The following is a 25,787-nucleotide window of genomic DNA, read 5'->3' as shown; positions in this document are numbered from 1 at the left end:
GTACGTCGTAGTCGGTACGGTCGTACCAGATAACCACTAATCAGTACTTAACTAAGGGCCGGTCCGCAGTGTTGCCAGGTTTTTTCTTGGCGAGAATACCAGATTGCCTAGTTCAAAATACCAGAAATATACCAGAAATTCTTTCGTTCAAAAACAGACTAATACCTCCAAATTTAATGAAATTATTCGTCAGAAACGTTGGTTAGAAAAAAAATCATCTTATGTACTGCGCAGTTATCTGGCTTGACGATAATTAGCCAAATTGAACACGTTATATTTTTTCCCCTCTGGAACATTTTGAAACTTTTCTTTTCCTGTGTTTGATTACATTGACACTTTTTCCTTTTTTTATCAGTGTCATTGTGGCACTTTTTCGTCTTCGCTCAACATGAGCAAGCCACGGAGACAGGTCATCTTCCTTTTGCTTATTTTTGTACATGCTTGCATATTGCATTAATCTAACATTTCGGGTGTGATCGCTTGTTGCGGTTGAGCAGATAGCTTTTGGTTCAAATAAGGGACTCCAGTACCTTAGTTGAAATTTTATTCCGTTGCTTGTTTTTTCACATAGTTGACTTGTGAAAACGCTTGCACCACGAATGCTTTGGAGACAGGCCAAAGTAGGCAAGTGATGCAGTAGGCAGCCAGTTCCCTGAATGGATGATAATTGTCAAGATCAGTGAAATATTGAATGACACCCCAGAATTCAAGTGGCACTCCAATAAGTGGCACTCTAGAATTCAAAACCACCAAACAAAAAATCATGAAAAATGGTGGAGCTTGCGTCGCAGAGATCGGTTCGACAACCTCACTCGTCCTAGGCCATATCATCAGTTCATCACTGATCAGTAATCAATCGAGGATCATCACTCTCGTGCTCATATTGCACTAAGCACTTTTGTTAAATGTTAACATGGTGCACGGCTGATTGGTGTAGGTCCGGAGAGATCCAAGGCGTTCGATTCAAGGCTTATTGGTGCACAAAATTGGTGGTGCACGGCTGCGCTCCCCCGGACATCCAGCCCATGCATATTTGCAGGTCACCTCCACTAGCACACGAGATGAAATATCAACACTGGGTAAAAACTCGAGAATTCCCTTCATCTGCATTCCAATTTTAATCGGACGGCCGAATTGCGTAGCTGTAATAGGTTTTCATTGAGAATTTCAAGTTTGTTAGAGTGACTAGAGTCGTTGCAATCGTAACTTGCAAAATATGTACTATTTGTAAAATACTACGTGTTTGGTAAGAAAATAGGTACCGTGGAAATATGCTTTATACTAACTTCTAGCTTTACGATAAACCGCCTAACAATCATATAATTGCCGAAAATGCGCTCCCTGTACGGCCGGGGTAGTATGTAACTATGTATAGGCCGCACATTTTCGAAGCAGACTAGTCGAGGCAAAGCTATAAAAACGACGCCGCAACCTCGAAATCCTCAGTACCACCTGAGCTTTGATCGACTTCGCTTGCCTCTTCTTCTTCAGCTCAAGATCTTTAAAATCGGAAAGCAGCAATGTTGAAATTTTCGAAGTTTGAACGTTGGACCTCGAATTATTAAGCTCGAAGTGAACTAGGTAGGGGCTGCTGGAGTCGTTAACCCAAGAAAATTAATTGTGCGTTGACCGTAACGTCTCGTAATGAACGTGCTGGGCATTAGTTTAGAATATTTGTTGGATGAATATCACACTGCTCGACTGAAAGAGATTTGTACGTTCGAAGTTACAGCACTAGTAAAACTAGTTACTTCTACTTACGCGCGGGGCCGCGGTTCTCCACTCTAGGTTCCCGCGGACGGTATGTGACTAAAATTGTCAACTCTCGTAGTTCGCTACGTACTAGTAAGGGTTAGTATGTAAGAGCTACATACTAGTAAATAATTGTTTCTCCTAGCTGCGACAGGGCGTCATTTTTGCCACTAAGCCGCTCGACTTTACAAGAGAGAACTCAGAACTGCTACACGATTTGACTTGAATGACTTCAGCCTGCAACTACACAAGAGCTGCCAGCTCCACGATCTTAAACTTATTCATCAGTCGGTCTCGTTTCAGCCTTTCAGGCTCAGCATCAGAGGGTGCGGACAGCTCGTCTGAGGAGCGTAAATCTCTCTTCCTAGAATATGAAGAAATTTGAGGTCGGTAACTATTATCGCGTCAACATGATAAGGCCAGAGGTTTTGATGGCTAGCGATTCGTACATGGGGAACGCGGCGAAAAATAGTAATACTTGTCATGGATATTAGTCATAGACTCGAGATGACGTGCAACTTTGTCCAAGCTACGCAGATTTTTCAATTGTGCGTTGGAGCGAAATTTCGTGGCGGAGGATCATTTAGAAAAGTGATGGCTCCAGTCAACGGTGATCATCTAAATTTTCCTGTCTAAAATAGCATAGAGCCGAAGTGATCACCAGGCTCTAATTTGTCTAAACACTGCTTGGATAACTGAACATTAGAAGTAGAACGATCGCCATACTTTCACATAGCCTGTACTTGTTCCCTGCCGCACCGGCGCACAATCCAGGCAGCATTCGCAGGCAGGAAAGTTGACCTAAACTTGTTGGAATGTTTCACTTTACCATGAAAGATCGCGTCTAGTACAGACTTCAAGGAAAGTGAAAATCTCGACTGCTTTTTTCGGTTAACTTGTGAGCAAGAATAACTGGGGGATCATAAAAATCCGCCGACAGTGGTGAAGAACCTGCATTGATGATAGGACTTCGGTTTCTTATTAGCATGCGTCGCCTTGTTGGAATAGGCGACGTACGCTGACTCGCCTAACTCCTAAGTACCCACATGTGTGGCGCTTTTTCAAGTTTATCTTCTGGCTCTGCCCACAATTTGGAGCACTTCGGTAGGTTTTTATCTGAGCAGCCGGTTGAAGTATCTATTCAAGCTCCATGTATAGCAATTTAATTATTGCTTTAAAACAATTCGGTATTTGGACTTGATGACAGACACGCATGCATATCTAACCGTAAGAATCCCAGCGAAGTCTCGTTAGTTTACGTAGCGTTATGAACATCACCAGATTTAACGCGCTTTTTAAATGTTGAAGGTTGGACGAAAATTTCAGATGCGCTTGGAACTCCCATGCGTTGGTGTAGCATTAGAAGAACGTGATACTATGAATAGTGGATACTGCTATTGTCAGCGAATCTGAAGTTTATTTAGACGGTCACACGGATTATTCGCATGTACTCGTGCTGATCCCGGCAACGTAGCAACCCGTTACTCGCCGAGCTTCTTTAAAGTGAACTAGTCTCGGTCGACATGATTTTCTCTCTCCTGCCGTAGTCTTAAAGGAACTTGGAAAAGTAACAAGTAACTTCATCAGAATGTTCATTTTATTCAGACAAGTCTAAATAATCGAACATGCATGCACTCTGAGAAATGAGATAGGTAGCTGTTCACATCTATATACTTCTATCAGCATATCCACAGTTCCGGGCATTGTAATGCAGCATTTCCTAGGCTTCGGAGGCTTGCAGCTCAGCACTGCCAGTGTCCACGCCGGTGTTTCGGCGCCATACATGGTCGCCCAGAAAGATGACTAGCATTAGCTTTATCTGGTGCTGAACTTGGCACAGGAGCAGCTGCATTAGAGTATGCTGGCAGATACTGGACGGGAGAAGAGCGTGGAAAATATGGAGGTGAAGGGCCGTCGCTAGGAGCCCTGATGCCGGTAGAATATAGAGGGTGAGGAGGCATCGTCGACGCCCTACCATTATGGTAGACGCCGTTCTTCGTTCCCATTGGAATCTCTGGGACTCTTAATAGGTGGCGGGACCGAGAAACTCGTGGGTTCGTCTAAATTTCCGTACAAACCATGTTCACGGCGCTAGATGTAGATAGTTGCACGACCAGGATCCCTTGGTAATCACCGTGTGATCTGCATTACCTGTGCATACGGAATATCAAAACTAGATAAATTTTCACATTCATCTGCAGATCTGTCGACAATAGAAACTTCAGTTCACACAAAAAACTGTCAATAATAAATCTAATCTGAATTATATTCAATCTGAATGATTCTTTTCAATACTAAGGGTTAGTTAGTTAACCATTTAATTTAAAGATAACCTACTAATAGCAGTAGACAAATATTTTCGTTAACAAGATCTGTATAGATAAGGAATAATAATTAATCAAGTGCTTCAAACTTAAGCCGCATTTGTACAATAGTAAAAACCAATCCACCTGTGATTTAACGTTGGCATTACTTGCTTACATCATTGTCAAGTAGAAGAACCTATGATATTCAAATTTAGCCGGACAACACCCATCAAATTACACTCCTCAATTTAATTTAGGCATACTTACAAGTTTTTATGTGCTTCAAATACTTGCTGCGCCGATAGCTCGAAAACCCGTTGGCGCACACGTATTTGACGAGCTTGGTATGGAGCGCGTTCACGTGCTCATCGAAATGCGTCCTGTTGCAAGTCGTGTATCCGCAGTACGTGCATTTATAGACCGGCGGCGACCGCAACCGGGCTGAACGTCGTGGCCCTCTGCAATTATCGCCTGCCTCGAGCTGCCGCTCCGACTCCTCCAGGTCCATCGAGACGACCTCCAGGTTGTCTCGTCTCGACCTCCAGGTTGTCTCGACCGCCAGGTCGTCTCGGTTGTCATCGAGACGACCTCCAGGTTGTCTCGTTCTGCACGCTCAACGCAAGTCGCGCATGCCTGCAGCACCGTACGTTTATTCTTGAGAATAAATAACATGAATAACATGGTTTATGGAAATAACATGGTTCCGAATAACATGGTTTAAAAAGTTCTTTCTGAAGACCACACTTTTATAAGGAAGGAGTGTCTATTTTTATATTCTATTTTTTAAATATTAAAAAAATAATTTTTCACTTTTTCAATATATGAAAAAAAATTCAAATTTTTACAATTATTTACTTTATAATTAATTCATCCGTTGTCTCCGACTTAACGTTGTTAAAAAACATTGAAAGCATTTAAATTCATTCAAATAGAGAATTTAACTCACTGGAACGACTTGAAGCTTCAATTCATCGTTCTCCTTTCGCAGCAGCTCAAGTTGGGTCATCGCATCAGCCAGCTGAAATTCATACTAGAAAATGTACGGTTTAGTAATTGGTTCTATACACTGGGGAACATGCTTTATTGAGAGTTGGTTACATTGGTTGCAAGAAAAAAAGGCTCCCAGTAGAAATACGTGCAATAAAGCATGTTCCCCTAGGTTGCACTGGATGTAACTGTTATAAATAAGTTCCGTAGTGATTATATAATAGTTCTATAAGTCGTGTACCCGCAGTACGTGCATTTATACACCGGCGGCGACCGCGACCGGGCTGCACGTCGTGGCCCTCTGCAAGTAAGACACATAAGCATCAAGATCACTTGATTGCTTACATCGCAAGATTATCATTAATGAGGTGACACACGAGGTGACTGCCCCTATCTATTTACAATTTCAAGGGGATAGGAGCCGAAGGCTGCATTTATAATAGTTTTTTTTAACAATATATATATATATATATATATATATATAGATTATAAAATTCCTGGGTCAGAGACAGCGGTCTTGGCAGCTAAAACTCAAATGACTATCGGGCACTGGAAAATTGTTCAGCTCGGCATGGACGCGCACAGGTGAATAAGAGGGTTGTCACAGTGCTCTTTTAGTTATCTGATTGATTATGCTTGTCTCATAGGTTTTGAACAGAAGGTGGAGCTGGACTCCTGGACCTTTTGACTGTTTTCTTTGCTTTTAAATTTAAAACAAAAAATTTAAACATTCCTCTTACAGATAATAGATTCGAAATTCCATTTTTTTATCGTGGTTACTATAAGAAGGCAATTATTTTCATGTTACTCACTGGACAGCTGGCGGCATGGGGGTGGTCTTAACACGAATTTCTGGCACGACCCCCAGCACACCATCGTCATCATATGGTATAAAACGTAAAATTTCACATGATTAGGATCAGTATTTCCATCCCTGAAATGGATTACTTTGTCAATTGATTCATCAATTGTCTGCGACTTAGTGGCGAATTTAACTCACTGGGACGTCCTGAAGCGACAACTTCAATTTGCCGTTCTCCACACTCAGCCGGCTAATTTCCTTCATTGCATCCGCCAGCTGAAATTCATACGAGAAATTGTACGGTTTATTAATTGGTTCTACTTAATTACGCAACACTTCGATCCCTGGGTTTCAAACCCCTGGTTTCATAGAAAGTAACCACTATTATAGGGTTTGGGGCGTGGTGACTGAGAAAAATGATCGGGTGTTGTTAGCGAACTCTCTTCTCTTCCACAGGTTGGGCCGTCCAGAATCTCTCATATCGAGACTTAACAAAATATGTTGGAAAATAAGTCCAAATACAAGCACGGATGGTTGGGATCTATTGACAGGGGATCGATATTGGGATCGATGTGACAGTGTGGCCCAGTGGTTACCGTTCAGAGTACCAAGATTGGAGCAGAGAGGCGCGGGTTCGATCCCAGCTCTGTGCGCCAGTTTCTGATCAGAATCGGCAAGGAGGCCGGGCGGTTAAGCACAGCAGAATTGTAGCAGTGAGTTGCGAGTTCGAGACCGCAAAATGCTGTGGATGTTCGGCCATGTTAGGAATCAGCGTCAGGCCTACGGCCTACTAAACGCTGAAACCGCTATAATTATTTATTATTATTATTCCTACTGAACCCCGTATCCAATTGCATATCAAATCGATATACACACAACACGTAACACACACGAGATAATTTCTTAAAACAACTTATGTGAGCATAATCTTTTTGCTCTTTCTGAGACACAATGCCATTATCGAAAAAACCTAAGCTGTGAGCATTAGACAACTACCCTGATATGCTATGCTTAAGCAGGCCTGTGATTGTATAGCGAAGTATGTCGGTACCGCTGTAAGCTAATGGAGTGCGAACAGGTAATCCTAGTGATTAAGCACCGGATGTTATAAAGTGTTTTTGTGAGTAATGTAAATTTTGCACCTCAAACGTTGGCGGACAAGGCTGAAGTGAAGTGACTGGTAACTGAACTAACGAAGGAAGAAAAAGTCAATCTATAAGAAGTGTGGATTTGTAGTGACTAGGTAAGATTCTAGTGTAGGATCTCCAAGCCTGAGATATTGTAATTCCTTTGAGATTATCAAGTGTTAAAATGTATTTTCGGCTCCTTACCATTTGCCTGGCTTCCCCGTAGCTTATGCGTTCTTTTGTTTGGGTGGCTATTATTTCTTCTTCCATTTTGTAAATAGGACATGTGATGGAGCTGGCAGGATGTGGTTTTCCGCAATTGGTGCATTTGATTGGCTTAGTGCAGGGCAGTTCATGTTGATTCTGAGCGTAGTTGGCGCAAATGGCAGCGGGCCGGCGACATGCCGCCACTCCGTGGCCATAGCCCTGACATCTGAAGCATCGACGAGGCCTCGGGATGTGAAGTCGTACCTGACAGCGCGTCCAGCCAACTGCAACGTGCGACGGGAGCTGACAGCCATCGAAGGTCAGTATATAGACCGGGGTGGGCACCAGTACACCCTCCTCCCTTTTCCTTGCACGATACACAGCCTTGACTCCGTACTGACTCAACTCTGCTAGTAAATCTTCGTCTGTATAGTTCGGGCGGTTAGGGTACCAGATCGTGCCGCGAGTCTCATTGAGTTTCTCGTGGGGGGCAGCTGTAACTGGCACATTGGCTAAAGTCATTTTAGTAGTTATGGTTTGGCTCTGTTGGTAGTTAGCGACTTCAACAAGGAGCGCTCCATTCCTGGTCTCAGTGATCTTAATTGGTTTGCCTTTTAGAGTTCTTTGTATTTCTCTGTTGGCTCTTATAACGTCGATACCGGAGAGGTGGCGGCCGTCATTGGCTGATATCGTGAAAAATTTTATCTGCTGTTTGGGAGCTTGTCCAGAGGGCTGAATCGGATTTTCCAAGGTGCTGGATCTCCGGGGTGGGCGAGTATTCGTTCGTCTGGTCCTCGTTCCTGGTTTCACGCTATCATGATATTCTCGGTTCCTTTCAGGTTCGTATGGTTCTGTAGTCAGTCTATATTCATCTGTCCGCTGATTCCTCCTGCTCCTGCGAGGGCAGCGGCTCGGCCGTTTCGGCAGTTAGAGAGGTCGTGGTGGGTCCCATTGTGGAGAGCTGGGTCGTTGCCGGAGAGCTCGTTACGAGGGGCGCGTTCTTGGGAGAGTTCATTTCAGTTATCAAGATGTTTGCCTTCGTCCGATACGCTGAGCAGGCACCCAATTTAATGGCCTCCAACAAGGGGATCCCTGCTGTCGGGCACACGCAGTCCCGACGGGACCACTCATACGCTCGAATATAGCTCCGATTGTCCCGAGCTCAGCAGGTTATGCGCTTGACTAGTGTTGCAAGACGGGCGCCACTCCATCTGCGCGACGTTTAAACAGCCCCCCGCCTGCCAGGGAGTCCCTCGGCTAACCGTTGCCACACGTGACTATTAAAGCTAGCGGGTCGGGTCTAGGTACCCGCCAGGGTTCGTCAATCCAGCGAAAGGTCTTTGCGTATCCGTAAGAGAGCCAGGTCGTTACCAGAAGGGCGTTTTGCCATCTCTGTTAGTCTGGACTCTCCACCCGAGCCACTCGGCCATGATTGCATCTGAGACCGCACAGCCTCGGGTCTCATCGAGACACGCAAGCCCCCCCCCCCACGACAAGGGCGAGATGGCACGGGGGGGCTTTCCTTTAAAAGGCCGATCTTCACAGGGAATGATAGTGACGACAGGCGGTTTTCGTCAGTGCATTAAAGAAGCAAGATTTAATGCCAAGTCTCTCGATGGTTCTCTAAATCTAAAATTCAACAGTCAGCAAATGAATTAATTGGTTGAAGTAATACCACAGCTGGCCACAGAAATATTTTATTATATAAAACAAGACCACTGGCGAAGTATGGAAATAAACTCGACGTCGACAAGAATACAGATAACATGGCACACAAAATTGCTTGAACGAATAACATGAATTCAATGACACTCATGTAAATTTCTTAATTGAATTTGCAGGGGAAAATCAAGCCTATGGACGCTGATTTATACTAGTTCGTGGCTCGGGAAATACTTTAAACTCAACCTGATTCATGAAATTTATAGGCAGTGTGACAGAGCAAGCATAACTTTCTCTCAGATCATTTGATCAACTGAACGAAAAGTTGAGCAGATTTTATATGGCAGCAGAACGTTTCAGAACTTGGCAGGCATTTCATCTAATGACTAAAGCCAAGATCCGGCGGGTTACATCAGGACGAGGGTGGAATATTGGCACAGTCAAGATCCTGCGTCGGGAAATAGCGAGCCGGGAAATCAAATGAAATTTTCAAAAAATTAAGAGAACACATGCTTACGACACCGGCAGACAACTTTCATCACTTAATCATAAACTCTAACAATACACGCATAGATGCAGAGAAAACGTAGAGAACACAGAAGTTACCTATAACTAATCAAATGCCACGTCAGTGACGCGAACGAACCTAGTAGCTTTCTAATGATATTCAACCACCACAGTAAATAAATGCAGAACAAATGTTCCGTTATACATGAAAAATCTCATGCCCAATAAAGCAGCAGCTTCAACAAGTTAACACACACAAAAATATTGTAAAAAAAACTCTAAAAGCTAATAAATTCAGCCACCATGCATTAAAACTACAAATAACAACGGCACTAGTAACAAAACTATATTTAAGCTTAGAAATTGACATGGCTTGTTTAGATCCATCAGACTTCTATGTCAGTGCGAAGATTCTCTCTTTTATCATAAAAACTTTGGTTTAACAAAAACATTTTTGATAACAATAACTGGATAATTGATCCGTACATACCACATGAAATCTAAAACAAAGAAATATTTCATCCATTGCGAGTTCCGGGAATTAGTATAAACCCTTAAAAACAGCAAAATTAATTTATTGTGAATGCAACAAATTAAATAAAATTACCTTGAATCTTAGATAAAACACTATTTTGAAGAAAACATTCTATGGAACATTGAATAAAAAGCTGCACACATTTGAGGTATGGAAAGTTTGCGAAGCTGCAGTTCAAAGTTGCGAAGCTGCGCCTCGATAAGCATTTATACAAGGGGAAATACTATTGCAGACAACTTAACTGCCATAGAGATGCAAGTATTGTGAAGTAAACTGCCAAGAAAAGTAAATTTACTTACTAGCTGTGCAACAACAACGGATTACAGTAAAAATTGGTCTGAACGCTACTAACCAATAAATTATTTAGACGAGTTCAATGAATTTTCTATTATTTAAAGTTGACATACATTAGTTTTAAAGTACTCAAGTCATTGTAATTACTTCAACAATACCAAGTTTACTAACTGATGAACTTATACTTAACAAAAACAAACCCAAAACCGCTCCTATAGAAGGAGACTAACAAGCGTACTCGGGGCAGGGAAAATTAGCGTCACCCTCGAGATTGCGCTGATGCACCAATGGTAGTAGAAGTAAAAAGGGGTAGTGAGCCACCCACAAACAACACTAAAGATGCGAATAGTTTGTATTCTACAGACGTAATGAATATATGATTAGCGTACATATTAAAAACATATAATATTCCAGTAAAGGACAATAAAACCATAACGATAACGGTTGAAACAAGAAACTGTTCTAGTATGAAGCTAACACAACAACATCTGTAAATCTTCATTCCGGAGAGCTAATGAGAGAGAGCTGAAGAGCAAGCAGTTGGTAGAGTATTATTGCTGTCAAGATCCTGTCATGGATTAGGGGAAACTGAGCGGAGACACGAGTTTATCATACACGGCTGCTGTCACTGGTTGCCGATGTAAGCATCTCAGCGCTGCACCTTCTGGGCATTAGAGATGGCGTGGTCCCTGTTGTACCTGCAACATCAACCAGACTTTAATTTGGCAAGAATTGGTGTGACAAAACCATCCTGCGCTGCACCTTCTGGGCATTAGAGATGGCGTGGTCTCTGTTGTACCTGCAACATCAACGAGGCATTGGGTAATTCCGCTTCTTCAATGGGCTCACATGAGCCCGGCAACTATGCCTCCCACTGGAACATGCCTTAAATATTAATCGTTTAATAAACTTTCAATAAATTACAGTACTGCAAAAATTGTGAAGCCACTAGATCATGTCATAAATATGATTTATTTGGTTAACAATCAATAAATTCCCTCACAACTCAAAGTTTCTAAGCTTGCTTAGGAAGTTACTTGTCAATAGCCGCTTGGATAGCCTGGGCCACGAGGCCTCGTCTGTCCTCGGACGCCTTCTTGAACTGCGCCACGGTTGCGATCTGAAGGCCGCGCTCCGAGCACCAGGACCTGACGGGCGAGGCGAGTGTCTCCAGCGGGGCGCCCGTCGTCTCGTCCATGTGGCACTTGACGGTCAGCAGGATGCTCAGGAACCTGCAGGAAAATAATAATAATTATTCAGGACCTGAAGGTTAATAGTCATTACATTCTACACGACTTGACGGTCAGCAGGATGCTCAGGAACCTGCAGGTCATTTTTCCGAAAATGTCAGGCATGAACGACGCGTGAAAGTGAAAAATTGAAGAGAGACAGCCAAAAATAATCACAAATTACAGTGAACATCTTGATGCACTCCTCAATATAATACAAGACTCACTTCCTCCTGTCTCCAATAACCATAGCGTTGGACAGGATGGGCAGCTCCTTCTTGATGCACTCCTCAATAATGACAGGCGGGATGTTCTCTCCACCGGCGGTGATCACAAGTTCCTTTACTCGGCCGCTGATGTGCAGGAAGCCGTCAGCGTCTAGCCACCCCAGGTCGCCTGACGCCAGCCACCCATCATCGTCGATCTGCATAGATAACACGGGTTAAGTACAATATAAACAGTACAAATGACGGAAGAGTGAGAACACATAACAAAATTAACGTACAGAAACGTTACAAATATTAAGTTACTATTATAATTCATAATCCCACTAATTATTCAAATAACTAATGAATTCTATCCTTTATTACACTGACCGTCTCGTGAGTCTTGTCAGGCAGGTTGAGGTAGCCCATGAAGACGTTGCGGCCTTTGAAGCAAATCTCGCCCTCGCCTTCCTGCTTCTTGTTTGCCATGTCGCTTGGACGCAGCTTCATCGATGTCAGCTCCGACAGCACCTAGGATCACGAGAGACGTGCAACTGTCAATGCAGACTTGTCAAGAGTTCAGGGAAACATGGCAGAAGGACCTACATTTCTTAGTTATAATGAACTCAGAGCTATTACAACAAAATTTTTTTGCCCTGGTATTTTTTTGGTAATCCTGGTTGGTGAGGACATTGTTTCTAATCGACACGTCAGTTTTTTTTTTTGCAAGTCAGGAGCATGGCTCAGTTAGCAGACATGAGGGGACGATCGGAAGAGAGGACGGCGGGCAAGAGGAGAGGAAGAACCGAGAGGTGGGGAGCAGAAGAGGCAGAAGGGCCAATTGCAGCTACTTGGAACAGAAGGCAACCAAAGGAATGAAAAAAGATCAGGAATGACCAGGATTTTGGACCTAAAGAAAAGGTGGTGTACGTCTTCTGGCGCGCATGTTGCCGGCGGGTTGCCTACGCGCGCCAAAGATCGTGGGCTTGTGGGGCCATAGCCAGCAATGTTAACCTGACTTGGAGCGTCTCGACTCAAGCGTAGTTCACGTGGATTGTTCTAGTTTCAGAGAGGGTAGGAGCGGGGACAAAACATAGGTAAAAAAAGATAACTCATTACGCACTGCAGTGAGTGACAGAGAGCGCATTTTCTCGTCGACGAAAACTTGAGGTCACGGACGGACGGACAGACGGACGGACAGACAGACAGACGGACATGGCGAGCACAATAGTGTATTTTTTTCCATAAATGAGAAAATGCGCTAAAAAGAACTTCAGTGAACGATTGTATTAACTGCTATTAACTTTTATTTGTGTACGGTAGCGATTATATTACGATGAATAAATTTCTTGTATTTCCAAATTCCATTGTTATAGTTCCAAAGATGGTAGGAGTTGGGAGGAGCATGCAGGTAAGAAGGAAGCAAGGTAAAGAACTTCAGTGAAGACACTCTAATGAGATTCAGTGAGGTGCATCACACACTTCCAGAAGATTGCTTCTGAGAGATCACAATGCAAGCTAAAGATCACTAGTACACCAAGTTCATACAGGAAGATCACTTCAAACTCATCTAACTTTCTTATGGAACTTTATTTCAAGAAATTCCAGTTAGTTACGGTTGTTCTCTTAACGAACATCCATTTAGTAGAAACGCTGTCAGGAATAACTAGTCTGTCACGTAGACAGACTTCGGGTAGTGATTCATTAGATCATTCAACCATCCTGCCATACTCAACATGAAATTTCATTGTCCACTAAATATCCTACGTTGTAACTTGTATGGCTCAATTTATATTATTTGTATTTTAGATTTGTCCATCATCTTTCGCGAGAGTTCACATGTTCAGGTCAACTTGTCAAGAGACATGTCAATTAACGCTGCTGTGAAGGATATATCACAAGCGTACAGGGGGCGCTGCTGTGCAGGATTTAAGTTGACTATAACGAACAAACAGACATCAAGAGACAGCTAAGCAATTAAGTTGACTATAACGAACAAACAGAAATTAATAAGGTAAGATGAGCAACGGACCTTGCCGACGGTGCCAGGCTTGAAATATCCCGTCTTGAGGAGTCCCATGGTGCCGATGCTGAGGCTTTCCGACAGCCCATAGCCTTCCATGATGGGCATGTCCAGCGACTGGAAGAACTCCAGCACATCCAGGCCGATGGGTGCGCTGCCTGTGTCGCATGAGACCGTTAATGGTGTGAACAGTAGTATTATATTGGTAGCTTTCTCGCAACAAGTCCCATTTCCTATTTCTGTTTTACAGAAAATATTTTACAAACATAATAATGAACAAAAATTTGATGTGAACTGTGAATTTTCAACTGGACAGAAGCCGTGAAATCGCCATCACAATACCATGTATCCCAGCCTACAGGCTAGACATTAAATTACAGCTCAAGAGTGAAGATATCAATACACCTGAAAGAGACAACAAGATTTGGACCCAGCCAAGGCGGCGCGGTCGCTGCTAACTAATTAGCCTTTATTTGATACTAAGGTTAAAACGCTGTGTGCTGTTATCTGCACGTTAATTTCAAACTAATGTAATTAGCTGAGATCTGAGTTATCCAATGAAGATAATTGCCATATCAAGAAAGTGATAAGTGATGAGTTGTTAGGGAGGTTCAATTGAACACAACAAAGTCGTGCAAGTTACGTGTAGATGATAACACAAGTACTACGCCATCATACGGATGAAAAGGTGCTGCATAATAACAGCTGGGACACGAGAGCTATAACTCAACAAACTGCAGGTTCATTGGTGCACACGCAACGCCATCATACGGATGAACCGCATACGGATGAAAAGGTGCTGCATAATAACAGCTGGGGACAAGAGAGCTATAACTCAACAAACTGCAGGTTCATTGCACACACAACTCTCAAGCATGGCAAAATTTAGAATCAAGGCACGTCCACTATATAATCATACTATAATACCTGTCTCATTGCCACATAATATCTCGTGCAGATATATTAAAAATTATTCAGTCATATAAGTATGGCGTAAAATGAGAGTATGTACGAGAGTGAATCAAGTTTAGAAGCGACTCATTGAAATCGAATTTGCTTCTAAACTCCGAACAAACTTTCTCCTAGTACTGGAGCTAGTAAGTCCATTAATTTGTATATTATAAGATGGATTGTTACTTGCTGGCACACAACAACATCCAACCAGCTTAGTCTGATGACAGAAGGCTGTTGCGTATGAGACTGGTTAAATCCAAGCAGCAATAGTATTTGATGCAGAGCGTTGCAAGACTCTAAATTATACTGTTTTGTAGAAAAAATACTCTGAAGAGAATCCTGCAGGTTAAAGTTTGTGCGTAGGATGTGAAAATATTACTGATGTAACAACCAATTTAATCAAATACTGCAACAATAGAGATGAGATGTAGAGCAACAAAAACAGGGAAAATACATCTCATACAAAACATTACTGCTTAAAAATCATGTACTAATAAAAGAAGCAATGTACAAAAAAATGCAATCACACTTGTGACAAAAAATGCATCACACTTGTGACACATAGTGACAAAGGCAATCACACTCGTCATGAATTCAATGAAAACAAAGAAGTAAAATCATGCACAAAATTACTGACACAGCGCAGGCTGGCAACAAGCAAGCAAGTGACGTGAAGGACGGCAACACAAGAGGTGCGGGGCGGGGAAGAGCTTATAGATGAGACCAGGGGCAATACTTTCAAAACTCGCTAAGTGAACGTAACTACTTACGCACTATTTTCTTATCTATGATTGGTGGATTTGGCTTGAAAGGCCATCAATGATTGGCGGATGAACTTACGATCTCTTAACTTTTTTTGAAAGTATAGACCAGGCAAGTAACACCAGCGATCAAAATCAACAAAGAAAACCACCAAATTACATAAAGAAAAACACAAAATTATACCAATTCGTAAAGCCACTAAGCTACACAAACAAAAGTTGCCACTAACAAAAACAGAAAATTACACCACTAAATGAAACCGATAAAAATAACACACATAAATGAAGCCACTCCATTGCACCAATAAACCCAACAGCGAATGCAGGATCTCACCTGAACGCAGTGGCTACACAACGTCGCCTGTGAGCAAGAAATGGAAGCAATCATCACCACAAATGATTATTAAAACAATCTTAGGATTACAATTGCTCAAGTTACTTGATGTCAAGACAATCCTTAACACGTATAACCTCCCATCAATCCAGCATACATAAGCTACAAAATTCATTAGAGAAATTCACGGACCAGCTGATCAGTTGATGAAATACAGGTTGGAGGCTGCGCTTTCGATATCTTGCCTGCCATACATCAACAAATATTACGCTGATCTTCTCAAAGTGCGGGGCAAGGAAAGTAATAGAAAATTATATTATATTTTATTATATTATAAAAATTATATTATTACATTAGATATTATTATATTACAAATTAAGGAATTTGTAATATAATTTGTTAATGTATTCGGGACGAGGACAAGAGTCCTGCTAGAGTGGGGAGTGCCCGACATGTTGCAGGTGACAGGAGCACAAACGATAGGGAAAGTTGAGATGTATAGAATTCATACAAGTGCATGGACATGGACATGGACATATGCATATAGGGCTTCGTAGCCTCCCTGTACTTTGTGGTGGAACAAAGAATTTAGAGAAGCGCTGCGTAAAGCCAAACATTCATACAGAAACAGGTCCAGATTATTTGGATGCTACAGCTACGAACAAACCACAAGCATCCACAGCATAACTGTCGCAAGCCTTAACTGATTATTGATCAAGCAAGTCAGAACAGCATTAAAATGTAATTAATCTCGGATTAATTAATTCTAAAGCGAGAGCATCTCAAAGATAAAAGAAATATCTAATTGTATCACTTCCAATCCAAGCTTTGTACTCCAATCCACGTAAAGATATTCCACAAACACGAAGGCAAACACAACAAAGTAATCTGCACCTCACCTAAGCACAGCATGGACCTAATGACCTTATGGCGAGTTTAGGACTTCTTAGCCCACGGCTATGCTGATGCGCCGCCTTCGTCATCCTCCACCTCCAGTCGTCGATAGCCAGGTCGCCCTGCCCTTGGGTGCATGTAAAGTTGGGCGTGTTCCGTTTATCTGCAATCCTTTGAACGGCTGATGCAAAATGCTGTTGCTTGTCACTTGCTGTCGTGAGTTGCTGAGGATACCGTCTCCCATAACCGGACTATCCGGGATCTTGCTCAAAAACTTATCGCAAGCGTCAACAAGGGAGAATGTCGCAAGGGTGAACTTCCCGCCTTTCAGCACTTCTGGCAAAGCAATAAACAGGCCGACGAAGAATTTGTACTCTGGCCGCGGCGGTGTTTTAAAATGGGGGAATCCTGTACAGTCTCCCCTTCCTTTCGTGGTAAATATGTCACTATTTTGGAGATCTCTCTCTTAGAGATGGGAGCCAGTCCGGTTATCATCTTCCAAGTGTACAGTATGATACATCTCTCTCTACTCCTCTCCAGTGAGTACAGTCCCAAGTGTTTCAACCTGCCCCAGTAGTTCAGCTCCAGCTCCCTCATACCGCTGATCCTGGACGTGAAGGTCTGCTGGACTGACTCCAGTTTCCGCACCGCGCCCGCCTTGAGCAGGGCCCAAAGCTGGCAGGACTTATCAAGATTGGGGAGCACAAGGGCTCTGAAGGATGTAATCATTGATGCCGATTTTCACGTTCGAAATATCCGCCAGATCCATCCCATCCGTTGCCGGCTGCGCGCGACTATTTCCACGATGTGGAACTTGGTATTGGTACTCAGCAACACTCCAAGAACTCGAACAAGTTGCTTCTCCTAAATTTTTGTGCCATCCGATGCCATGTAGCGATATGGAATCCTGGTCTTTGTACCGACCTTGTATCTCATTACTCCGAACTTGGTGTCGTTAAATTGAATCATTATTCATCAAAGCCCAATCGTAGATTGTAAAGTCATACAGTAACCTCTCGCAGTCTAGGTCATCTATGATCTTCATCAGCACTCGTGTATCGTCCGCAAATGACGATGTAGATGCGTGATGTAGATGACGATGTAGATGCGATGTAGATGTAGTCGTTCCGCGTCGATGTCGACAATGTGGATGAGAAAGAGGATCGATCCAAGCACCGAGTATTGTGGGGCTCGGTGGAAAACTACCCTCCCTTTCTCTCGAATTCGAGTTTCGAATTGCGACAGCTTGTACTCTCTCTGCAAGGATGTTGAAGATCCACCCTAACAGGCTTCCTCTTACCTCCAACAGCCTCAGCTTTCTGAAGAGCCCCCCATGGTCAACTTTGTTAAAAGCTTTATCAAAGTCCAGGTATACTACATTCACGCCAGCTCCCTCCTTCAGTAGGGCCATAAGGCGCTGATGGTGCTCTAATAGCTGTGACAAAACAGGAACGATTTCGCCGGAAACCATGTTGTCCATTATTTTACAGTTCAGCCTAATCTATATAATGGACAAGCCTCCTGGCCACTACCTTTTCAAAATCCTTGATCACCAATGTGATGAAGGTTATAGGTCTCTAATTATGGAGTCCGTCATTCGGACCTCCTTTGTGGATTGACACAAAGGACTTCTGCCTGGCTGCCCTGGCAGCTCCCGGAGAACTTCGATTTCATTCTTCTCCCTTGAGTAGCGGGGGTTACTGAAGACTGCTGATTCAAACTGTGATCCCAGTAACTCACACATGTCCTGGTCATCTACGACAAGGACATAGTTATCCTTCAGCGGGCTCATTGGCGTCTTTATTTTAGCCTTGGACTGGGCGTATTTAAAGAATAACTTAGGGTTCTCTCTGATGACCTCAATTACAACGTTACATCTGGGACCCGATGGCCTTGCCTATTGACGAATCGGACACGGAGGAGGACGAAGGCGAAGCATCAGCTTAACCATGGACTGAGAAGTCCTAATTCATAAGGTCATAAGAACTCGTTCCTTGGTAGCTAATTCCTCAGTCTTGTGTTAGTCCAGTATACTGCGTTCAGTTTCCTTGTGAAGCACTACTAGTCTCTGTCTCCTTAGATTACTAGTAGATATAGCTAATTGGTTATTCAATCGTGTGCGTTTTCTTATTATTTGTTGATCTCCCGGAATGCTGGGTACTTTACGGCCCGTTTTCCTTAGGGTATGACGAACACAAATCTACGCTAGTTTCTCACATACCGCAGTCTTGTGTAAATTTCCTTTGCATTCATATCATGGAACTCTTCTCTTCAAATGCAAATTACAGCACAGCATGGTGCACACACCACAGCACAGCATGGTGCACACACCACAGCACAGCATGGTGCACACACCACAGCACAGCATGGTGCACACAGCAATCAAGTACATAACCCCCACAACATCTGGAACATTAACAAGGAAAACCTCTTGATGCCTCTTAAAATTCAAGTAATAACCAGTACAATGAGACCACGAATGAGTTCCACTTCAGGGAGGAGCCCCAATTAATTATCTAGAAGTATTGTTCTCCGCAGTAGACGTGCTTATATAAGAAATATCTTGATAATTGTGAAGATAATGTAAGATCTATTTTGAACACCACAAAGAAAAACACAGAATTTAGCTCACCGGACACGAAGTTGTGCGCGTGGTAGAGGCCCAGGGCTTCCTTGACTCTGTTGAGCACCAGCGTCCTGGCGAGGTTGTATTGCAGCCACTCGTACCAAGAGAGCGACCTGCACGTGAGACGGTACATGAGCGACATGAGGCGACACATGAGCGACATGAGTGACCTGAACATGAGATTCAATCAACATTGACACACCTACATATTAAAGGTGGAATAAAGGGTTTTAATGGAGAGACGTGCAAATTAGATAAGTGGACCTCAGTTGTGCAAGTTTCTGCATTGCTTTTAATGAGCAATCCTGCAAGAAAATTTGCAGGCTGCTCCATTCATCACTCATCAGTGTTCAAAAAATTACACAAGACATTACAGGACCCTACATGTAACTACAATGAGACCGATTCCTTATACCATTTCTCAGAAATAAAATAATACCTCTGATTATGTTATTGCATAGGGACTTCCTCCATTGACTTTAGGACCTGTTTCGTAAGATTGCTTCTAACTATGATGCGCAGTCAGATCAAACAACCACAATTAAATAAGTGAATTAGGCAATTGTTCATAGGAGAAATGAAGAAATACTATAGATACTACAACTATACTACTACTATAGGAATACTATAATATTACACTATAATAGAAATACCATAACTTAATATAGTATTATATAATAGTAATAATATAGTAAGTATAATGTAGTAAGCAATATTATATAAAAATTAGCTTAAGTCATCAGTCGGCAATTGCATACCCAGCTAGAAACGAGCGGTGCAACGTTTACTCAAAAGAAATGAGCTAAAAGCATCGGATAACCTCGACGCTCGACACTCTCGTTAAGACACGTGCGCTGCGCACCTGCCTGCCTGCAGGGCCTTGTAGTAGTTGAGGCCGTGGTACTTAGCCCAGCCTGCGGCCAGGAGCGTCAGGCCCCCGCTGGAGCGCCCAGCCTCCACCATCTTCTCGTGTATCTTTTCCCACACACGGGGCACACCCAGGAACCCCGTGGGCTGCACCTGTGGGGGAAGGGGTGTGAGTGACGACAGTCAGGATGGGCGGTTATCCCACACGCGGGGCACCCCCAAGAACCCCGCGGGCTGCACCTGTGGGGGAAGGGGTGTGAGTGACGACAGTCAGGATGGGCGGTTATCCCACACGCGGGGCACCCCCAAGAACCCCGTGGGCTGCACCTGTGGGGGAAGGGGCGTGAGTGACGACAGTCAGGATGGGCGGTTATCCCACACGCGGGGCACCCCCAAGAACCCCGAGGGCTGCACCTGTGGGGGGAAGGGATTGAGTGACGAGTCAGGATGGGCGGTTGTCCCACACGCGGGGCAACCCCCAAGAACCCCGTGGGCTGCACCTGTGGGGCAAGAGGCGTGAGTGACGACAGTCAGGATGGGCAGTTATCCCACACGCGATGCACCCCCAGGAAGCCAGTAGGAGAGGCGAGGCATGAGTTATGGCAGTCAGGAGAGGGCAGGATACAAACTAACCCCACAAATTCAACGCAAGTTAGCTTTGCTTGAAATCAAGTCCTGGATTCCATATCAGTAATTAAATTAAAATGTTTGACAGCCACTGTAACAAGCCAAAACAAGTTGCATCACTCAGGCACACCTCCTTCATGGTGACGCCCAGGGAACCCTTGAGTGCGTCAGGGAGGGCGAAGTAGATGGTGGCCGCAATGCTGACAGCCATGTAGATCTCCGTCATCTGGGCGGCGAGGTGACTCAGCGGAAGGTATGACACGAAGCGTTCCTCTGTTGATACAACATCACATAAGTACTAAAACCTAACATGCTTAAATATCATTACTTATTAATTAATTCTCATTTCAAAATATTAAGATAACAATTGTGTAAGATGACAATTGGTGAAAATTTTTATTTTATTTTATTTTTTTTTTTCGCTCGCTTGAAGTCTGCATTCTGTTACTAGCAGAGAATTTTGTTTCAACTTATTAACGCAGTGATAGCATGAAAATGATATTCAACAACTGCAGTAAATACATTTTAACATTTTTAAAAAGAATAATATGATTATTTATTGCCATCATATTGGATTAAGAAATTAAGATTAAGACCAACCATTAAGACCAACCAATCAATTTGACCACAGGAATATAATTCAAGAACTAGGTATATTAAGTAAGGAAAAGGAGACAATATTACCACATATCTTGAGGTCAAAAGTGAACAGTCCGTACTGCTGGCCGGTCCAGGTGAGGTTGTCATGAGAGCACATCACCCCTTTAGGAGGGCCAGTCGTTCCTGAGTGGACAAAAAAATAAATGAAAGCTGAAGCTTTACCCATCGCAGAGATAACAGAAAACGTTAAAAAGCACTGCTCTTTTATAATTGATTGGAAAGATCCCTAGTACACACTTTACAATGCATCAAATGCCAGAATATTGAGCCCCAAAATGTTTATTCCTAAAACCAATGGCTGGGCTGCATGACAATAATGACCCAAACTACAATGCCCAAAATACTTTTTTGGCCATACAGTATTTCCCAATACAAGCATTAGAGCTTAGCATTGATCATATCAACCACAGCCACACAAAGAATTTACTTTACACATTAAAAATTCGTTGGAAGAAATGAAACAATTATCCATCGCTGGCAGTACTTCTTAAGAAGTTTGTACGCCGCGGGCAAATTGTCCACCGCGCAAGCAGTTATTTTTCAAGCAAATGTTTCTACTCAAGGGAGCATAAAACGTTGTCCACAGACCGTGGACCACGTGGACCGTGGAATATTATTAATTTTATTTCCGTGAGAATTCTGAATGAATTCTGAGTTTAATGATATTTTAATAATATTGTGCTGTTGAGGTACGTGACCGACCTGTTGTAGTACGTGAAATGCTGTTGCAGTACGTGACATACCTGAGGCATATATGAGAGTGCAGCACTGGTTGACATGATATTTTAAACACTGTTGCAGTATGTGACATACCTGAGGTGTATATGAGAGTACAGCACTGGTTGACATATTTTAAATGCTGTTGCAGTATGTGACATACCTGAGGTTGTGCAGCACTGGTTGACATGATATTTTAAATGCTGTTGCAGTACGTGACATACCTGAGGTGTAGATGAGAGTGCAGCACTGGTTGACATATTTTAAACGCTGTTGCAGTACGTGACATACCTGAGGTGTATATGAGAGTGCAGCACTGGTTGACCGCCATGCGCTTGAGTCGCTCCTGCAGCGGCTCCTCAGGCTCATCGTAGCCAAGCTGCAGGAGCTCCTGCCATGACAGCGCTCCAGGGGCAGTGGGGGTGCCGCTCCACTGAATCAGGGCCTGCGCATCATAAAGCATTGCGAGTGTCAATTTACAAGATAAAGAGCATTCCACAGCGTAAATGAACAGACTAAACTCTGATGTAATCATGTTCTTATCTGCATGAAAAAACTGATACATTTATTTATGAATACCCTTTCAATTGATACCTACTGTAGGCATTGAAACAACAAGGTAGTTGTAGAGCTATTCAGGCAGAGTACCGGTACTACAATACATTTTCATTGTTAATTTTCAAGTAAGATGTAATAACATAGATCAGCAGTTCTATTTTATTCACCCCTGCAGTTATTCACCCAAAAGTTCTCCCCCCAAACCTTGGTGAGCAGACACTCACTTTGAGTTCAGGAAGTTGCTGCTTGATAGCCAGGAATTTCTCCAGATATTTGTCATTCTCCACAACAATGATCTGTGCACGACAATCTTTAGCAAGGTGTAGGCACGCCTCAGGGGAGTTGGTGGTGTACACGCCAGCAGTGATGCCTCCAGCAAAAATGCCTCCTGCACACAAAGATATCATTGAAGAAATAAATTCGGTAAATAAAATTTCGTGCAGTATAGGATAAAATGAACTTCAAAAAGATTACAGGAATACAGAATGTACAGAATCCTGACAGTTATTTATTTGTAACATATTTACATCTCTGAGAGATAACAGGCAAATTCAGAAACAAATGCTTTCTTCAGACACACATGACTACTTCATAAAATTCAACTGTTCCAAATATAGAGGACAATTGAGGGCTTCTGTACCAGATGCATAGCAATAAATATGGCAAACCTCCTGAGCCAACACAACTTTGAAGCCAAAATTCGGCTTTTGGTCCACATTAATTTGAACTTCAGAAAGCCATGGCAGGTGAATATTCAAATATGACAATAGAACTTATATCATCTACACATTTCTATTAAAAAATTTGTTAGACCTTAAAGTTCTGTAGAGATATCCAGTACCATACCGTGTATCACATACAAATCCTGGTTGGTAGAAAGAAATATATTCACAGTAAACAAGTTACCCACCAAAGTTAGCAAGCAGCCACTCAGGAGCATTGAAGCCCATAATACAAACACCGCCATGTTGCTCGAGCCCCAGTTTGATGAAAGCTCGAGCTATGGTGCAGCTGTCCCTGAAGTATTCTTCATATGTCCAGTACCTGGGACAAGAATCTTAAATAGCATACCTACTTCTTCAGTTGCAGCTTTCAAGTGATTTTCAACATGCAAAATCAAGACAAATAAAAGAAAATAATTGCACTAATTAGTCATTTGCATTTGACCTAACCTGAGCATACCCAAGGACGAGCGGTTTCTTTTCAACTAACAAAATAAAAAATTGAATCAAAGAATCCAACAATTCACACAGGAACTCACTTCCAATCTCCATCTCTTTTGACTGCCAGGGCCTTCTGAGTGGGGTACTGATCAGCTATTTTATGCAGGAAGCTGTACACAGAGATAGGTTTGGCTGACGTGGGGCCAGACGCTTTCATCTGCAGCGTCACGGCAGAATTTGCCTCCCAACCTTTGTGACTGCTGGCAGGCAAAATCTGTGTAATATAAATGTAATTACTTCATAGGAAGTTTTTGCTTCATATGAAATTTTAATAAACTATTATTATATTGATAGAATCCAAGAAATTATCATGAATGATATTTCATGAATTCAGCTTGAAATAGAATGGATATAATAATCCAAATCCTAATACATTTTAGAAGCATTTAATCAACACTGTCTGGCATCTACATAAAAAGTCAAGACATTGAATAGTTAATTATGACAAAAGTTATTTCACCATCACGCTAATACTTCCACTTACCTGGTCAGGGCCCATGTTGTGCATGAGTTCTGAGTTTGCCATAGCAACTATAATAAGACTTCTTTAAAAACGCTAATCAGTGTGACAAATGATGTAAATATTTGTCTCTTACATTGACCTGCAAGAAAAAAAAAAAACAATAAAATAAAGTTCAGGATCATCATTTTCCAAATTTATGGACTCTCAGGTTTCAGTTTGAGATAACCCCTGAATCAAACTGAAGTTTAAAGCTGGTAGTGTGGCATCTTTGCTACAGCATCCATTAAATACTACAGTGACCAGACTGGCTCAACTCAAAAGGCAACACTTCATTGAAATAGCAGCTGCGCCAGCACAGGCAGTGCTCAGATTGCTTTAGGCAATGCATTTTCATGTACTTAAATGCCTTTCATTTAGAGAAATAATGATTTTTAACCCTTAAAATCCTGACATACAAGTTTATTACAAAAAATACAAGCTTGTGTGGAGTTGTGCCGAAAGTAAGAATTTAAGTGGAGTTCATTGAGCAAGTGTGACTGTTCTGTCACCTGCTAATGCAAGCGTAGAAAACATCTACCTTTAGAGACGCAACTAGAACTCTCTGTCCATTTCCAGAACCATGAAATTTCTGCCAGATTAATTATCTCCTGTCTAATTGTTACCAAAAGTGAATGATCGGGCCACAAGATTCCCATTGTATTAAAAATTTGTCACATTGGAGCTGCCAGATATCAGGAAAAAGTAGAAAAATTCCAATCCTGTGCTAAGGATTATCATTCTCCAGACCCTCAATGCCACTAACTACACCACACTCACAGCACTTATGTTGCACTGCAACTGTGACACATAAGTCATGATAAGTGCTATGGATTTTTTTGTCAAAGATTGTTTCATTTGAAGGCTTAGGCTGGCAAGTGGCAACAGCTGACACTTGACAGTTGACAGTCACCACTGAAGTCTGGTGGTGTCGTGGTGAACTAGTGAAGGTGGTTTCCTCTGAAGTCTGGTTACTCACCAGACTTCAGAGGAAACAATCTATTTTCCCAACAAAACTGAGCTGTTTTTTCATACCTAACATGATTAAAATATGTCATATTATATTTGGCATTGTGGATGAAAAATGACACATAGGCCTAAAACAAGGTTTAAATGATTTTAGAATGTTTATTAACAAATATACCTATACCACTTACAGTCTCACAGATTAAAAAACAAACATAACTATGCACTTGCACACATCACTGACACATGTCCCTTATTCCTTAATATTAATTTTATATCCTGCAATCTGCATTTGAGGCAAGATTGTTCTACAGGCAGCTATGGATATGCCAGTATGGTAGAGGAGTAAGAGGACTAGACTAGAGGTAGAGGAAAACTAAATATAGACACAAAATTTTAATCAAGTGTTATTGTAAAGCACTGAATCTGGAACCCATCAGATGATCAGACTGTCAGACATAGGC

The 25,787-nt window shown here is 42.5% G+C and overlaps 1 protein-coding gene across 1 annotated transcript; it reads right to left on the bottom strand.

The window, feature by feature from the left end:
• Positions 1 to 10,821: 10,821 nt before the first annotated feature.
• Positions 10,822 to 24,469, bottom strand: LOC108675764 (long-chain-fatty-acid--CoA ligase ACSBG2). Its single transcript, XM_018163792.2, has 14 exons — positions 24,343 to 24,469; positions 23,897 to 24,072; positions 23,546 to 23,679; positions 22,860 to 23,023; positions 22,369 to 22,522; positions 21,385 to 21,483; positions 20,831 to 20,973; positions 20,069 to 20,226; positions 19,213 to 19,319; positions 13,647 to 13,795; positions 12,005 to 12,145; positions 11,636 to 11,832; positions 11,217 to 11,411; positions 10,822 to 10,877 (listed from the first exon to the last, which is right to left on the bottom strand). The coding sequence occupies exons 1-14, from the start codon at positions 24,382 to 24,384 to the stop codon at positions 10,829 to 10,831; spliced, it is 1,908 nt and encodes a 635-aa protein (XP_018019281.1). The 5' UTR covers positions 24,385 to 24,469; the 3' UTR covers positions 10,822 to 10,828.
• Between the last annotated feature and the right edge of the window lie 1,318 nt (positions 24,470 to 25,787).

The sequence above is a fragment of the Hyalella azteca genome, unplaced genomic scaffold (genome assembly GCF_000764305.2).
Source record: "Hyalella azteca isolate HAZT.00-mixed unplaced genomic scaffold, Hazt_2.0.2 contig9703, whole genome shotgun sequence".
NCBI classification, from domain to species: Eukaryota; Metazoa; Arthropoda; class Malacostraca; order Amphipoda; family Hyalellidae; genus Hyalella; species Hyalella azteca.
Note: the sequence above shows the minus strand (reverse complement) of the source record. Positions and strands in the feature narration are given on the sequence as shown.

Bases quoted from the DNA above. Each gene is read 5' to 3' on its own strand.
- LOC108675764 (XM_018163792.2), bottom strand. From the start codon at position 24,384: ATGGCAAACTCAGAACTCATGCACAACATGGGCCCTGACCAG. The intron at 23,024-23,545 runs GTGGGTAACTTG...CTTTGTGTGCAG, and splicing joins GTGGCTGCTTGCTAACTTTG to GAGGCATTTTTGCTGGAGGC. The intron at 12,146-13,646 runs GTCCGTTGCTCA...TCGTGATCCTAG, and splicing joins AGCCTGGCACCGTCGGCAAG to GTGCTGTCGGAGCTGACATC.